Below are 19,053 nucleotides of genomic sequence, written 5' to 3'. Positions count from 1 at the left end.
TACTCTTAGTTTGGTTGTTTTAACAAACTTACTGTAATCCAATTTATTATAAGTTTCACATCAAATTAATTTCGCTTTGACATAAATTATATACATGCAAATCGTTCATGTCAATATATAATATTGCAATTTACAGTTAAAAAGTATACCTGCATGTACTATAGTGTGAAATGAATGCAAAATTTATTCTCACATGGAGATAATTTAATTTACAGTTCATGAAATAGTTCCTCTGGCTTGTATGACATCATAAATACTGTACAATACATTTAATTTAGCGCTCTATAAAACCTAAATATAGGTCATAAATTTAATATGTCTGTAAAATTTGTATAACATGTGAAGATTTTATAAAATTTGGATGACAGAAATTGATATGATGCATATGCAAATTTTACATGAAATGTTCTGTGGAAGAAACAAGTAGTCAAACCTATGTTTAGCATTTATGTTCATTTGTAGTTCAATTAAATTATTGAAAATATTTCATTATGTACATATCTTATATGTTTTCCAGTTTAGGTGGATTACAGGTAACATGAGGTAACAAGTTTTGTAATTAAGTGACATGGAGAAATATCTGAACAAAACGGATACATGAATAGCCAATATAACCTAAATATAGCTTGCAGTAGTAGTGACTTACTATAAGCTTTAAGCATCTTACCATATTTTAACTGCAAATAAAACCCCGCCCCCTCAAATAAAGGTCAAAACACAGTATTATCAAATATATACAAGGAATTAATTACAAAATATTGATTAATTTTACATTATTTCATGATATTTTTTTCTGAATAAAGAGGGTAAATTTGTCACCTGCTGTACCAATATACAGTATGCATGCATGGTCATGGACAAGCTGTAATATTCATGACTTTTCAACTAAATTTAATATATATAATATATTGAAATAAAATGAGAGATATAAAGCCTGCTTATTCATTGACAACTGCATCAGCAATTGACATGATTCTATTATTAAAAGTAATTCATGAGCTGATTGCATGATAATCATTAAACATAAACCAAAAATATTTTACTTTCTCTTTGGTGAAGACTTCATTATTGTCAAAGGAATAGCGAAGGCTATTTCCAAGAAAAAAGATAATATTTTGAGCATTTAAACAATAATAATTGAACACAACAGAGATACTATCTTCAGATAATTATATAATAAATTAAAACATAATTAGAAGAAATAATTCCACACTTAATTCATTGATTAAAATCCATCGTCAGCTTAAAATCATACATTGTATGTTAAAAATGCCCCTTTAAAATGTCCAACACAATTCGCGAATAAAAGAACTTCTACATTTGAAGTGAAAATACTTACTTTAAAACACTGGGATGCTTACATTTGTACTTATTGCCATTAGTTGTAGCTATATAAGACAGGTTTATATTTGCGATTAGAAGGGGAAGATGGAAAATTATTTTTTTGAAAATTTCACATGATTGAACCTTATTTGCAGTTTAAAGTTTTCTGTTTTTAAAATTCAATTAACCTGTGTTGGATTTAAAACTGTGAATTAACATGACTGAATGTTTTATGATGGGTCAGAGCTGAAATCTTTGGCACAAAGTCAATACTCAAGTCTATAGATAAATGTCAAATTTGATTACTACTGTTACAAAAATACAGATATGATGTAGGAAACATCCTATCTACTTAACGTTTGTTCATTAAACAATATACTGCACAATCATATATTCACAACCATAATATTACCACTGTTAAAAATATCCTAGTCACAACACTGTAAGCACCGATTTAACGAGTCTGATCTAACAGAGATACTTCCCTTAGTTTTACTCAGTCAGTTCTGGTGAAGTAAAACGAAGGGAAGTATGGACCGTAGAGATCGTAATTCAATGTCACTTATATATAATTAGTAACAGAGTGAAACAACATATTATCGAGGTATACACAATATATTTTCTACTTGTATTCCCTGTACAAGACATTAATAACATTTTTCATACTGATATACATTTTCACCAGGTGTTTCGAGTATAAATTAAGCCACAAAAATGTGCATTTTTAACTTCTTAAGTAAAATGCTGTTAAATGAACACTGTGAGTAAATTAATACTGCAAAGCTATTCTGAGGGCATTTCAAAAAGCGTAGGTTTAATATAAAATAATGTCATGTATTTTAAGTACATACTTTAGCGTACAAAACAAACATATAATCAATTACATAATATGTTGTGCAAAATATATACATGTATATATAACATGATGTAAACAACATATAATTAACAAACACCAAAGCTGGGACTTTCTTTCTCAGTTAAGGTTATAGCACCGTATACTGTCTAATAAATAAAATCACAAACTATTATTCTATAATAAATATTCTGAAATAATAAACACTCATTGTTTCACACATGTGAATATCTTAAATTAATAGACAACGCATTTCCTTTTGAGCCAAAACAAAATCTAAATCTAGCTGTCAAATTCTCAAACTTGACAAATGTCACATCTCATTTTAATTTAACCCTGAACAGATTAAATGATTCACATGTAGTATTAACAACCATCTGTACATTTAAAGTCACCGAGATCAGAACATTCCCAAAAACCCTGTTATAATTTTCAACACCATTAAAAAAGTATGACCATTGCAATCACAGGCCTGCAGAGACTTCCTTTTGTAATTACACTGACAGCGATGCTCAACTTCAAAGCCATACTGTCCACCACAGTGTACCATTATTCAATTCTTTAATGTACAAGCCAAACTACCTATTGTCTGTTTTTATACACAGAGTCGTCAGGTTTGCTATGACAAAGTCCAGGGGTGGATATTACTACGGTGATAGTAACCCATGTAATATCAAGGATGCAATATAATACCATGTACTTACAAAGTAGAATAGATATATGTATTTCCAAAGTAACTACACAACATAACATATGCATTGTATAGAATAAAGTATGTAGTAATAGGTAGTTTTTCACTGGCCATGTGCATATAACATAGATGTTAAGTGGTGGTTTTCTATATAGGTATGTTGATAAACAGCATTTAGTAAGTTAACCTAGGTCAGGTCAGAGGTCAAAGTTCAGAGATCATAGCCTGGGAGCACTTTTATCTACAGTCACAGCTTTCTTCAGCTTCATACCCTGTCTGATGGAGCTGAGTAGAGCGGTCCTCCCTGATGATGATGGGGGTGGAGCAGACGAGCTCGGTGGGGGTGGGGGCGGGGGTGGCCCAGGGGCAGGAGGTCCAGCAGGGGGAGGGGGAGGTGGGGGTGGGGGCACTCCTGCCGGAGGCAGAGGAGGAGGAGGGGGAGGCGCTCCATTGGAGGAGTTGCTGGTTGAGGGAGGTGTGGGTGTTCTTTTCTCTGCTGACATGGAGGACTTCCTTTTAGTTTTCCTGCAAGAACACAAAATTGACAGTAAATTGAATGTGTAACAGTTTTTTGAAGGCAATCTCATATCATTATTCTTCTAACCTGTAAACAAAATATATTTTAGGTTTTAAACTAAACATTACACAATATCAGACCTTATGAAATTCTTTAAGTTGAAATTGTACCTCAGAGGACCTTATCTTTTCAGAATAAACTCCTATGAAACCTTTTTTTTTCTATGACAATTGCACATATGATTGAGCCCTAAAACAATAATAAATTTTATCATAATAATTAGGAATATATGTCAGTAAATATACATTTTAACCACTAGGCAACTAGCATGGCACCTATATGAATCTCTGCATATATATGACAACTTACTTTGGCAGTGGCTTCCCTTTACGTATGGCTTTTAATAGAGACTTCATAGTAGAGGACAAACTAATCTGTGAAACAATAAATTAACAGGATGTCATGGCAACTGTACAGAGACAAATACCCCTTATCTATATCAAGGCATCTAATATATACTCCTTAACAAAAGAATATAAAAAAATTCTGGACAGAATTTCAAATTTCTTTTTTTCTCATTTGGATCTTGTACTTAAAAGATTATAGTATTTATGATCAACATAAAAGTATAACATCTAGCTAATTGAAAAAAAATACATAATTGTTTTTTTAATTTAATTTCCATTACCTGTTATGATTAATTCTACCAATTTTATATCAAAATGAGACTCACTGGGGCAGGGTTATATAGATCCAACTCTGGGAGGTGAATACAGAAAAACGGCTGTTGGCATATCTGTAAACCATTCAAGGAAATATCTATAACAAGAATCCATTTTTTACCAGGAAAAGTTTAACAAAAGTTGCAAATCTCTGATACTAAGGTATTGGCAGATGAAATCTCTTAGTCTATATAGTCAAACCTGCTAACAAGGACACCTGTCTATTACGAACAGAATCATCAATCCCAATTTGCCCAATTTATTATATAATTGAGCTATGTATAAAGGACACCTGTCCATAAAGAACTTTTATGTTGAATCCTTTATAGACAGGTTTGACAGAAACTGTAAAATTGAAATTATTTGTGGTGTTGAAATATTTGCTTATTTCATTTTAATTGATTATCTTTGCAGATATATTCATGAGTGAACATATGAAGTGAAAAATGCATTTTTGTAAGTAACTGTGTATATAGAAGTACATTGCAAAAATGTTTAGACTGAAAGTCGAGTTAGTGCTGACAAAGTAAAACTAAAACATCAAACACCATTATAAATACACAACACAAGAGAAAGTCTCTTGATTGTATCAGTGGCTTATTTTAGTTTACACAGATACATTTGTCTTTAATTGGAATTGGAGTATATTTTTAATAGCTTTTAGATGTTGACGATAATTATACTTACATCTTGCAAACTGGGATACCTCCCAGAGTCATTACTAAATATGTAGTTGAGCATCTGTAAATAAAATTGGTTATGGAAGTTAAAGGTTATATGTATATATTTTCAGATCTCCGTTGTCTAAATTTTTTTTTCATATTTCTCTGTAGTCATAGAATTAGTATTACAGTAGTGATCAAAACGACCTGTCGTTTATAATAGATACTAGATTTTGGTACCATATTCAATCAAATAAGCGCCCTTGTCCTTTTTGAGACCTCAATTTCAATTTCCTGGGCAGAAATAAAGACCAAAACTACACAAAACTGTATAAGTTTTCAATAATTTCGTCTTATTAAGCACCATTTCATTTTTTCAATTTTTCAAATGCCCTGGGCGCTTATTGGGTTGAATACGGTATTTGTTTACACATTGTTTTCACATAACCATACAAAAGCTGCACAGTCATCCAAAAGTTGTTTGAATACAAGATTTTGTCATAATGTTTTCAAACATCATCTTAACATTATTTAATATAAGTTAGAATAGTGTTAATTAGAACTGTAAGTCATTTACAAATTATAATTAACTATAATTACCCCCATCCCTCGATTATGTTTCCATGGTAACTGAAAGAATGTGAGACATTTCATTTTTCTAACTATAAGGCTCAACAAACCAAAGAAAAATAAATATACTTAGGCTGTAGTAATTAACTCACCTCTACCTGTTCATTAGAACACCTGTCTAGATCGTTAGGTTTGGGGTGGGTAACTCACCTCTACCTGTTCATTAGAACACCTGTCTAGATCGTTAGGTTTGGGGTGGGTAACTCACCTCTACCTGTACATTAGAACACCTGTCTAGATTGTTAGGTTTGGGGTGGGTAACTCACCTCTACCTGTACATTAGAACACCTGTCTAGATCGTTAGGTTTGGGGTGGGTAACTCACCTCTACCTGTACATTAGAACACCTGTCTAGATCGTTAGGTTTGGGGTGGGTAACTCACCTCTACCTGTACATTAGAACACCTGTCTAGATCGTTAGGTTTGGGGTGGGTAACTCACCTCTACCTGTACATTAGAACACCTGTCTAGATCGTTAGGTTTGGGGTGGGTAACTCACCTCTACCTGTACATTAGAACACCTGTCTAGATCGTTAGGTTTGGGGATGGGTAACTCACCTCTACCTGTACATTAGAACACCTGTCTAGATCGTTAGGTTTGGGGTGGGTAACTCACCTCTACCTGTACATTAGAACACCTGTCTAGATCGTTAGGTTTGGGGTGGGTAACTCACCTCTACTGTACATTAGAACACCTGTCTAGATCGTTAGGTTTGGGGTGGGTAACTCACCTCTAACCTGTTCATTAGAACACCTGTCTAGATCGTTAGGTTTGGGGTGGGTAACTCACCTCTAACTGTACATTAGAACACCTGTCTAGATCGTTAGGTTTGGGGTGGGTAACTCACCTCTAACCTGTTCATTAGAAACACCTGTCTAGATCGTTAGGTTTGGGGTGGGTAACTCACCTCTACCTGTACATTAGAACACCTGTCTAGATTGTTAGGTTTGGGGTGGGTAACTCACCTCTACCTGTACATTAGAACACCTGTCTAGATCGTTAGGTTTGGGGTGGGTAACTCACCTCTACCTGTACATTAGAACACCTGTCTAGATCGTTAGGTTTGGGGTGGGTAACTCACCTCTACCTGTACATTAGAACACCTGTCTAGATCGTTAGGTTTGGGGTGGGTAACTCACCTCTCTACCTGTACATTAGAACACCTGTCTAGATCGTTAGGTTTGGGGTGGGTAACTCACCTCTACCTGTACATTAGAACACCTGTCTAGATCGTTAGGTTTGGGGTGGGTAACTCACCTCTACCTGTACATTAGAACACCTGTCTAGATCGTTAGGTTTGGGGTGGGTAACTCACCTCTACCTGTACATTAGAACACCTGTCTAGATCGTTAGGTTTGGGGTGGGTAACTCACCTCTACCTGTACATTAGAACACCTGTCTAGATCGTTAGGTTTGGGGTGGGTAACTCACCTCTACCTGTTCATTAGAACACCTGTCTAGATTGTTAGGTTTGGGGTGGGTAACTCACCTCTACCTGTTCATTAGAACACCTGTCTAGATCGTTAGGTTTGGGGTGGGTAACTCACCTCTACCTGTACATTAGAACACCTGTCTAGATTGTTAGGTTTGGGGTGGGTAACTCACCTCTACCTGTACATTAGAACACCTGTCTAGATCATTAGGTTTGGGGTGGGTAACTCACCTCTACCTGTACATTAGAACACCTGTCTAGATCGTTAGGTTTGGGGTGGGTAACTCACCTCTACCTGTACATTAGAACACCTGTCTAGATCGTTAGGTTTGGGGTGGGTAACTCACCTCTACCTGTTCATTAGAACACCTGTCTAGATCGTTAGGTTTGGGGTGGGTAACTCACCTCTACCTGTACATTAGAACACCTGTCTAGATCGTTAGGTTTGGGGTGGGTAACTCACCTCTACCTGTACATTAGAACACCTGTCTAGATCGTTAGGTTTGGGGTGGGTAACTCACCTCTACCTGTTCATTAGAACACCTGTCTAGATTGTTAGGTTTGGGGTGGGTAACTCACCTCTACCTGTACATTAGAACACCTGTCTAGATCGTTAGGTTTGGGGTGGGTAACTCACCTCTACCTGTTAGGTTTGGGGTGGGTAACTCACCTCTACCTGTACATTAGAACACCTGTCTAGATCGTTAGGTTTGGGGTGGGTAACTCACCTCTACCTGTACATTAGAACACCTGTCTAGATTGTTAGGTTTGGGGTGGGTAACTCACCTCTACCTGTTCATTAGAACACCTGTCTAGATCGTTAGGTTTGGGGTGGGTAACTCACCTCTACCTGTACATTAGAACACCTGTCTAGATTGTTAGGTTTGGGGTGGGTAACTCACCTCTACCTGTACATTAGAACACCTGTCTAGATCGTTAGGTTTGGGGTGGGTAACTCACCTCTACCTGTACATTAGAACACCTGTCTAGATCGTTAGGTTTGGGGTGGGTAACTCACCTCTACCTGTACATTAGAACACCTGTCTAGATCGTTAGGTTTGGGGTGGGTAACTCACCTCTACCTGTACATTAGAACACCTGTCTAGATTGTTAGGTTTGGGGTGGGTAACTCACCTCTACCTGTACATTAGAACACCTGTCTAGATCGTTAGGTTTGGGGTGGGTAACTCACCTCTACCTGTACATTAGAACACCTGTCTAGATTGTTAGGTTTGGGGTGGGTAACTCACCTCTACCTGTACATTAGAACACCTGTCTAGATTGTTAGGTTTGGGGTGGGTAACTCACCTCTACCTGTACATTAGAACACCTGTCTAGATCGTTAGGTTTGGGGTGGGTAACTCACCTCTACCTGTCATTAGAACACCTGTCTAGATCAGGTTTGAACTCACCTCTACTGTCATTAGATGTCTAGATCGTTAGGTTTGGGGTGGGTAACTCACCTCTACCTGTTCATTAGAACACCTGTCTAGATCGTTAGGTTTGGGGTGGTAACTCACCTCTACTGTACTTAGAACACCTGTCTAGATTGTTAGGTTTGGGTGGGTAACTCACCTCTACCTGTACATTAGAACACCTGTCTAGATTGTTAGGTTTGGGGTGGGTAACTCACCTCTACCTGTACATTAGAACACCTGTCTAGATCGTTTAGGTTTGGGGTGGGTAACTCACCTCTACCTGTTCATTAGAACACCTGTCTAGATCGTTAGGTTTGGGGTGGGTAACTCACCTCTACCTGTTCATTAGAACACCTGTCTAGATCGTTAGGTTTGGGGTGGGTAACTCACCTCTACCTGTACATTAGAACACCTGTCTAGATCGTTAGGTTTGGGGTGGGTAACTCACCTCTACCTGTACATTAGAACACCTGTCTAGATCGTTAGGTTTGGGGTGGGTAACTCACCTCTACCTGTACATTAGAACACCTGTCTAGATTGTTAGGTTTGGGGTGGGTAACTCACCTCTACCTGTACATTAGAACACCTGTCTAGATCGTTAGGTTTGGGGTGGGTAACTCACCTCTACCTGTACATTAGAACACCTGTCTAGATCGTTAGGTTTGGGGTGGGTAACTCACCTCTACCTGTACATTAGAACACCTGTCTACCTCTACCTGTACATTAGAACACCTGTCTAGATCGTTAGGTTTGGGGTGGGTAACTCACCTCTACCTGTACATTAGAACACCTGTCTAGATCGTTAGGTTTGGGGTGGGTAACTCACCTCTACCTGTACATTAGAACACCTGTCTAGATCGTTAGGTTTGGGGTGGGTAACTCACCTCTACCTGTTCATTAGAACACCTGTCTAGATCGTTAGGTTTGGGGTGGGTAACTCACCTCTACCTGTACATTAGAACACCTGTCTAGATCGTTAGGTTTGGGGTGGGTAACTCACCTCTTACCTGTACATTAGAACACCTGTCTAGATTGTTAGGTTTGGGGTGGGTAACTCACCTCTACCTGTACATTAGAACACCTGTCTAGATCGTTAGGTTTGGGGTGGGTAACTCACCTCTACCTGTACATTAGAACACCTGTCTAGATTGTTAGGTTTGGGGTGGGTAACTCACTTCTACCTGTACATTAGAACACCTGTCTAGATTGTTAGGTTTGGGGTGGGTAACTCACCTCTTACCTGTACATTAGAACACCTGTCTAGATCGTTAGGTTTGGGTGGGTAACTCACCTCTACCTGTACATTAGAACACCTGTCTAGATCGTTAGGTTTGGGGTGGGTAACTCACCTCTACCTGTACATTAGAACACCTGTCTAGATCGTTAGGTTTGGGGTGGGTAACTCACCTCTACCTGTTCATTAGAACACCTGTCTAGATTGTTAGGTTTGGGGTGGGTAACTCACCTCTACCTGTACATTAGAACACCTGTCTAGATCGTTAGGTTTGGGGTGGGTAACTCACCTCTACCTGTTCATTAGAACACCTGTCTAGATCGTTAGGTTTGGGGTGGGTAACTCACCTCTACCTGTACATTAGAACACCTGTCTAGATCGTTAGGTTTGGGGTGGGTAACTCACCTCTACCTGTTCATTAGAACACCTGTCTAGATCGTTAGGTTTGGGGTGGGTAACTCACCTCTACCTGTACACTCACCTCTACCTGTACATTAGAACACCTGTCTAGATTGTTAGGTTTGGGGTGGGTAACTCACCTCTACCTGTACATTAGAACACCTGTCTAGATCGTTAGGTTTGGGGTGGGTAACTCACCTCTACCTGTTCATTAGAACACCTGTCTAGATCGTTAGGTTTGGGGTGGGTAACTCACCTCTACCTGTACATTAGAACACCTGTCTAGATCGTTAGGTTTGGGGTGGGTAACTCACCTCTACCTGTTCATTAGAACACCTGTCTAGATCGTTAGGTTTGGGGTTGGGTAACTCACCTCTACCTGTACATTAGAACACCTGTCTAGATCGTTAGGTTTTGGGTGGGTAACTCACCTCTACCTGTACATTAGAACACCTGTCTAGATCGTTAGGTTTGGGGTGGGTAACTCACCTCTACCTGTACATTAGAACACCTGTCTAGATCATTAGGTTTGGGTGGGTAACTCACCTCTACCTGTTACATTAGAACACCTGTTACCTGACTCACCAAAACTTATAACATCTATATCTTTATCTTCTTTTATCTTTCGTTTGATTATTGGATACAGTCGTGATGTAAATCCCAGGAAAACATTCTCACAGCCGCCCAACCTGTTAAACAATTAAAGGTTAAATCTTCAGGTACAACATTAAAGAAATAGTTACTTCATAAAATATGCTTTCTTAAAAGAACTTTCCCAAACCAAATAAACCTCAATTTAGGTAGACCTGACCTTTGAAGGTTTCTTGTTTTTTAATTAAAGTTGTGACCTTGAATGTAGGGGGAAAATAAACTACTGTGTGCCTAAATTACATGACGATTAGAACTACTACTGTATCTAGAATGTTTGTTCTTACTAAGATATTATGCCTACATAATCATTCAAGTTATTGTACACATTTTATTAACCGTTTCAATTAAAACCTGGTAAACTACTTAGATATACTTATTTTGATACAATCTAATTTTAGCACAAAAGCAATCATTGTCAGGTTGACACACTGATGAATTCTTGCAATAATCATTATAGTGTGGCGTTTCTGGTGCGAAAAGCGCTAAAATAAGAGTAAGAGTGGGAAAATCTGTACTGGTGTAAAAAAGTGTCTGTATATATCCTGAGGTTACAGTGGAAAAGTATATGGTTAGTTGTAAAGATGAGTCCAATGTAATACTACCTTTCCCCGGAGCTGAGGTGTTTCTTAATGGACATTAATGAACCGAAGTTATATATCGGTGTGACTTAAGTTGTATAGATGAGATAAACCAAACTTGTTGTAATGTACGATGACAGAAAATTCATTTCGAACTCTGGCGCATATAATATTATAATATACACGTTGGGAAACACCCGCGATATGAAATACATGTTAATTAAACAGTGAAGGTGGGTGATAAGTTTGCTTTTTTTCTGCGACTCTAGCTAAAATTATTGATCGGGTTTCAATTCATATGAAAGAAATATTGCCTAGTGAAGAGACAGAGAAACGAAATACATGTTTGTGAATTTCCTGCAGCAGTCCTTCAGAGAAGAGGATGTTATCAAGACCTGTACATGGCCATGTGGAGGGAAACCTTTTCCTTCAAGCATTATCAACGCCTAAACAATGTGTCAGAAATATATAAGTTATCAAATGCTTCAATTGTAGTACAAGTGTATATAGATGAAATGGTGTTACATAAAAAATTCTGTATTTTATTACATCATTATCAATAGGTGAGCATGTATCTCTAACCCAGATTTAGGAATATAGACACAGAGTAATTATAGTGTATTACATACCTCGAGCACCTGACGGCCAAAAAGCTTCACTTGATTTGGAGCGAGTCCTCGACTCCGCAGTCTATACTTAATTGAGTACTGCTCATTAAACCTACTCTGAAACACAAATACAATTTATGTAGCAGTCTCACAGACTCTCATATACTCCCATAATTCCGTCTTTGCATATTACAGAGTTATCTCCCTTGCGGGTAGGTATCGATTATTACGTCATTATTTTGTGAGCGCAATTCACGTCATTTTCTCCGAAACATATGATGTTACGATCACAAACACATGACGTCACAATCAATACCTACCTGCAAGTGCAGATAACTCTGTAATATGCAAAGTCGGAATATGAAAGTCGACTAGTCAGCCGTTTTTTTATTGGATGTTATATTGCTGACTGTCGATGGATTTTAGGGCTGATTTTGTCAAAACATTTGTTTATTAAAATATCAAAAATAGGTAGGCTTTTGACATCGATGACTATTGAAATGTAATTTAAACATTTTATATTGTCATAATCACAACTTTGAATATGTAATCCTCAGCATCAGGTAAACTGCGTATCGGAATTTAGATGTTAGACACGACGTTATGTTTCAAAAGTGTCTCTTTGTGCTATACCTTTAACATTGTTGCAGGAACTCTTATTCCGTATTTGCATATTACAGAGTTATCTGTCCTTGCCGGTAGGTATTGATTGTGACGTCATGTGTTTGCGAGCATAGCGTCATACTTTTTGGAGAAAATGACGTAAATTGTGTTCACAAAAAATTACGTAACCATCGATACCTACCCGCAAGAGAGCTAACTCTATAATGTGCAAAGACGGAATACATTATACAGTGTTTGGTAACTTAGTTCAAGAGCTTTATATTAAAACATTATAATACATATATAATACTTTACCAGAACATTAGTAAAGTTGCTGATCTTTAAATTCTTACCTGATAGATATAATCTTTTAGTGAGCCCCTCATAGACACAGGTACGACAGTGACAACGAGTCGCTGATCTACCACAAAGTCTACGTCAGACAGAGGGAACAAATATGGATGCTGGAGAGAAAGAAAAATAAAAAATAAAGCATTAAAGTATGACCATGTCTAGTAATTCTTATACATTTTTGGCAATCAGGTCTACAGTCATGATAGGACATACAGATTTTCCTATTTTTCTAGTTGAGACTAATTTAAAAAAGAAGAGATTTTTACATTTACTTTACATTAACCAATTGGCTAAGAAATAGTTATACTTTGCCATGCTTACCTTAATAAGTGTAAGTATGTCTTTCATATTTTTACTAGTTGTTAAGTTAAAGGATGGAATCATATTTGAACTTGCTGGTGATATTGCCAGAATTTTTTCCGATTTTGTTCTCTGGTCGAAAACCCTGAACCAAAATTTGTTTGCTCTACTCCCTGGAAAAGAACAAAAACATTTATTGTCACTGAAATACAGAATAGTGGAAAAATAGAAAAATAAAATAAAACAGAAAATATGAAAGGTTACAGTCAATCTTGTTTATAAAGACCACAAGAGGTACCAAGTAAAAATTGTCTATATAGCCAAATGGTCTTTATACACAGGGCAAGTTTTGTTGAAATTGATGATTTGCGACCCAGAGAAAGTGGTCTTATATTAGCCAGGTGGTCTTTATACAGAGGTGGAATTGTTTCAAATTGGTCAGGTTTGAGATCTGTAAAAGTGGTAAACCAAGCAATGCCTTCAAATACCAGAGGTGGATTGGTAAAGGCAGGTTTGACTGAAATATGCCTTCAAATTCATGGGGGTATAAAATCAACTTCATTGTAATTACTGTGGAATCCTAACTGATCCTGAAGTATTTAAAACATAACTATTGCCATAGTATATTACTCTTTGATATTATTTATGCCCAACATCATAGGATATTGACATCTTCCTGACACTACAGAGGGCTTTTTTCCCCAGCATGATTTGGGGCCGATTTTCGGCCCCATTTCGCATTTCAAAGCCTCAGAATTTTTCCCAATTCAAGCCTTTAAATTTCCCAAAATCAAAGTTTCTTGAAAACTATCCAAACATATTGCATGAACTAAGTAAGCTACGACTTTAGATATTTGTGAATTGGCTTCTGAAAAGTACATAAACTGCACTGAAAATAAAACATCTTATTTGTTACAATGCTTTATTTCATAATTTTTCCCAAATCTTGGTTTTGTCGCACATTTTCCCCAATTCAAAGCCACTGGTTCCATTCCCAAAGCAATGAGAAAAAGCCCTGCTACAAAACCTTTTATTGTACGGCCATTATGTTGACACAACACCACATGAATGGGTAAAATGAAAACTCTGATACTGACCGATGTCCTCCAGCTGCTGGACCTTGTCATACTGAGGGTGTGACCTCATATAGAAACTACAATTCATCCATGCATTATCTGTAAAAAGTAGTTTAGTATGAACCTAGAATGACCTTAAGTAATACTTAATGTTGTGATGGAGAGACATATATACTAAGTATCTTCATTGTAATTTGTATCTTATAAGGGAGGACATACTTCATTTTTCTCTCAATAGAAAACATTATAAGGGGAGACAATTTTCATTTTTTCTCTCAATAGATTTCATTAGTACTGTATACAGGTGGAGCATCGAGGGAGACAACTGCATTCTTCACTGAAAAGTAATTTATGTTATAAGGAGAGACAACTTCATTCTTCTCTTTTTTCAAAACATTTTAATAAGGGGAGACAATTGCAGTCTTAGCATCTGCATGGTATGTATTTTTAAAGGGAGATAACTACAATGATCTATAAGTGGGGATGCTATTTGTGAAATTTTCAAAAAAAAAAAAAAAAAAAAAATCCACAAAGGTGTCAATTTTATCTACAGGTAATCAATTACACATTTAAAGGAGATATACATAAGGGGCGACAAATGGAGCTCACTATAAAAAAAAATTGTACCTCGAAGGCTGTTCTGCTGCTCCCGTCTCTCCATATCCATTTTTTGTGGCAGTTCCATATCACTGCGTAACACACTGTAGTCATATCGGGACCTGAAGTAGAATATCAAAACCCAAAAATAAAATGTACTCTATTGTAAACAAATTGATATGATAGAAGTTGTATGAGTATAATTCCTGTGTATTTGTACATCTACAATTATCATGGTATTTTTTTCAAAGTATGCATACCTTTAACACAAACATCTAGTGCTATAACTTGAATTATTCAGGAAATAACAAATGAGAGTTCATGTTAATAATATGGTAATAATTTTTTCATTCACAAAACCATACAATTTGTATGCATACATGTTTGATATGTATTGACATCTGACAAATAATAGATGGAGACAAAACAAATAACAATAGCTTAAAATTACCCATATCTCTTACACAGACACCAGACGAGAACAATCAGCAGTACCACGATGACAATTCCGACGAGAATTGGAACCTGTCAAGTATACAATAAGATAATTATACTTTAAATGCAATTGTATACTGTGTGTCACATTAAATGGAAAATGTATCACTTTCAGACAAAGAATTTTAATATTATTATATTTTATAAGTTCCCCTGAACCTAGCAGACAGTTCAAAAAAAAAAGAAAAAAAAAGCATTGACTTTCTGACTTCCTGGCGCCTGTTAAAATGCATTACTCCAGTATCAGGTCGAAAAGAAAATCATATAATTCAACCTGTTCTGGATGCTGCAGCTGACAAGCTTCTTTCAAATTATGTACAATGTACATGTAACTCCCAGTTCAGCCTCGGTACAACATGTAGATTATGAGCCATGCTACTTAGGATTCTATGTACAAGAAAAGTGATAAGTTACAGCATCAAAAAAAGGGCATGGCATCCATGCCAGTTTCCTAATCAAATGATTTCTCATCATAAATGTTTGTAAAAGTCACAAACAAAATCACCTCTATTGCCCAGTGACAAAAGTAATCTACATTGAACTTTGAAGAATTCAATAAAGTGCACATTATCAATTGAAATTATGAATAATTGGAATAATGTGCTCCCAATCCATGTAACCAGTGAGTTTTAGTGTTCAGGAGTTGTTTACTTACGTATAAGTGATCGCCAAGCCATTCTTGCACGTCGTCTGCCATTCTAACACCGTCATCTGTCTAAGGTCTCCATCACATGTAAACGTGAACTGTCACCCACATGATTTCACGGTCATGTGACTTCGTCCTATAAAAAGCACGCGTGCCAAGCGAGGTAATTCTGATTGACTTGGTGATTTTATTTTCTCAAGGGACACAACTGTGATAGACTTACATTGCTGACATGCATTGTACCAGGTAGGTTTTCTGCAAACTAAAATGGTTTCCAAAATTTAATTAAAACTATAATTGTCGAACCGACAACTGTGAAAACACTAGGCCTAATAAATCAATAAATTCCCCATTTTAACAAGGATGTCTATATGATATGTACATGATGTAAGGCCATGTCTCTGGTTTGAACGTCATGAAAGTATTGGAATTCTGGATACAGTATGAAAAAAGTTTATCACGAGTGTTAAACTTATAATTTGAATATTATTTCGGAATTAGAAAGGTGCGAAAACAAATTTTCCTTTATTATGAATAATGAAAATTTGAAGAAATTAATCTATGATGGAATTAATAAATATGGAAGTATGGGAAACTATATGAAGAAATTACCGTCGTAACTAATATGTTGAGGTAACTTTTGGAAGAATTAAGGAATTTGAATAAAGGAATTATTATGTTACAATATTATATTTTTTTAATGGTGATGTCAATAAGAAAATAAAGTGAATTAACATAAATAACTGAATCCATTTGGTGCACTGAAGGATATTAGAACTTTATAGGCCTATGTGTGAATTGTATATAAATGTACATGTTCATTTGAAACCTCCAACATACAAAAAGGTCCGTTTCCCGTTTTATACGAACATATATTATTTTGATGTAGTCTGCAACGAATGGTGAGCAAGCCGTATACTCTTCATATATGTATCATATGATAAGTCATTTTTTATAAACAAGAAGAATAAATGGGGCCTAGAACTCACCCTTGAGAGACGCCACTTTATTATATAAAATGTATAAACTCAGATTTCTCTTGAAGGTACTTTAAAACGGTTTTCCAGCAGGATTTCAAAGTCATTCGTGGTTTCTGCGTTCACGACCGATTCTGGCAAACCGTTCCCAGACATTTACCAACCACATCTCTGTTGTTGCTGGATATTGATGTCTTTGGTGTATTATTTAGGTGTTTAATCATCTTTACTATCATTGATTTATATTTCACTCAATTTAGACTTATGTGTAATGCAATGCTTTTTGGTGTATATGCATTAATGTGTAATGAGTTATACATTATCTGGTCGGTACTTTTTCCTCTTGAAACAGTTTATGATACATGTAAATCAATTTTTTGAGTTAACTCTCCATACATCATATATAAGTACAAGACAATATTATCATATGTCATCATTGTCAGAAGCCAAAACTTGCCGTTATCGGTGGAGATAGTTACAGGGTTCAGTAGTATTAGTAATCACTAGTATCACTGGGCCCCATTCTGTTTCTTATATATTAATGATTTCCATCAAACCATGCAGCAGACAGCACACTAAGATTATTCGCAGACGACAGTATTATATACAAAACAATAAACAACAAAAGACGACACAATAAAACTACAGAAAGATTTGGACGCAGCAGCACAATGGAAAACAGATTGGCTAATAAAATTTCATCCAGATTAATGCAACATCATCACTGTTACACCAAAACGCAACAAAATACATCACAACTACACACTCCACAATCACAATCTCAAGTAAATATTTAGAACTAACACTACAAAAACCTAAAATGGAATATACACATAAACAATATCACCGCAAACGCAAACAGATCACTGGGGTTTTTAAAGCGCAACTTAAAAATTAATTCATCTATGGTGGCATATTTCTGCCATCGATTTGCCGACTTACGACTTAATAATGTCGACATCGTTAAGGTATTAAGTCGACATCATATCGGAAGAAGTCGACATAAACAAAAGAATATGTCGACTAACCACATGTACATGCCCACCTAATGATTCCAAGATATTTATGTAGACAGTCGGTAACTCGGCGATTAATGTGTTTATGCTCGGGTGTGACACCGACTTGTCAGTTATTGATGTCGACATCTAAACTAAAAGATGTCAACATCTGGTCTTGAAAGTTGGAAATCAAAGGCCACCCTTTCATAGAGCACTGTGTATTATGCAGCAAAAGCCATACAGCAGAGGATCCGACGTTGATTTTGTTTAATTCAAGTTTTTATTATTTGATTTCAAAATAAAAAAAAAAATGTGATCCTGCACATCCCGGCCATGAAACTGTTAGCCTGCGTGTACGTAGCTGTTAGCCCGAGCTACGGAAGTGTACAACGAATTATTAATATATATAACCGTGGGTTGAAAATTCGTTTCAAAGCTGTGTGTGTGTTTTATGGATTGGCATTCGTACCAAGTCCATGTAGTACAAACCGCACTATACTATATTAAAAGAATGGATGAAAAAAAAATAAAAAAGAGAAGATTTTTGTATGTTGTATTTTCTTGTGAATCCCGAAAAATACCAGTTACGTAATTTAAAAGCCATAAAGGTCACAGTACAGGTACACAATACACATTGGGAAACCAGCTTTACTTGTTAGCTTGGCCTGTCCATATACATAAATATTTACATCCCTCGATACACTTATATAAATGCACAACGAATTTTTGTTACGGTCTTAATGGTCATATTCAACCTTTGGGCTAAAAACCCTCCAGGGACGCGGTTTTAGCTCCAAAAACTCGGGATATATCTGCATCTATTTTTTGTAGTAAAAACATGCGTAGTAGTCAAACATAAATGTCACGTGCTTATACCTCATTCATGCCATTGGCCCGAATATACAATTGTATTTCTGGGTAAACTTGTGATCACGTGATTTTGTGTTTACTTCCAAATATGGTGATAGTTTGCTTGCCATTTCTTCGGAGAAATTGATTTATTTGAAAATATTTAGACTCCAAAATGTTATCAATATTGCATGCATATCATTTTGACTTGCACATATGCACTGTTTTACTATAAATAATGAACTGAAATGAGTTGTAAAACTGCCATTTTCACGTTTTGTTAAATAAATGATATAATACGAATTGACCAATTCAATAGGTCTAACCCGTCTAATCTAAAATCAGCGAAGATCGGCTACTCCGGCTAAATTCGTGTAGAATTCTAAAATTTATATTAGTATATATATTATTACATGCTTTAGGGTTCAGAACATATACAT

The 19,053-nt window shown here is 36.3% G+C and overlaps 1 protein-coding gene across 1 annotated transcript; it reads right to left on the bottom strand.

Moving 5' to 3' along the window:
- Window positions 1-1,994: 1,994 nt before the first annotated feature.
- LOC138336226 (slowpoke-binding protein-like) lies at window positions 1,995-15,944 on the bottom strand. Its single transcript, XM_069285622.1, is given in 14 exon segments — window positions 1,995-3,392; window positions 3,754-3,818; window positions 4,118-4,180; window positions 4,794-4,847; window positions 10,196-10,280; window positions 10,463-10,570; window positions 11,453-11,556; window positions 11,740-11,835; window positions 12,675-12,785; window positions 12,997-13,148; window positions 14,073-14,150; window positions 14,679-14,770; window positions 15,100-15,173; window positions 15,799-15,944. Coding segments are annotated over 14 exon segments (1,431 nt in total). The 5' UTR covers window positions 15,841-15,944; the 3' UTR covers window positions 1,995-3,085.
- Window positions 15,945-19,053: the final 3,109 nt, after the last annotated feature.

This window comes from Argopecten irradians, chromosome 12 (assembly GCF_041381155.1).
Source record: "Argopecten irradians isolate NY chromosome 12, Ai_NY, whole genome shotgun sequence".
NCBI classification, from domain to species: domain Eukaryota; kingdom Metazoa; phylum Mollusca; class Bivalvia; order Pectinida; family Pectinidae; genus Argopecten; species Argopecten irradians.
This window is presented reverse-complemented; position numbering and strand designations above follow the sequence as displayed.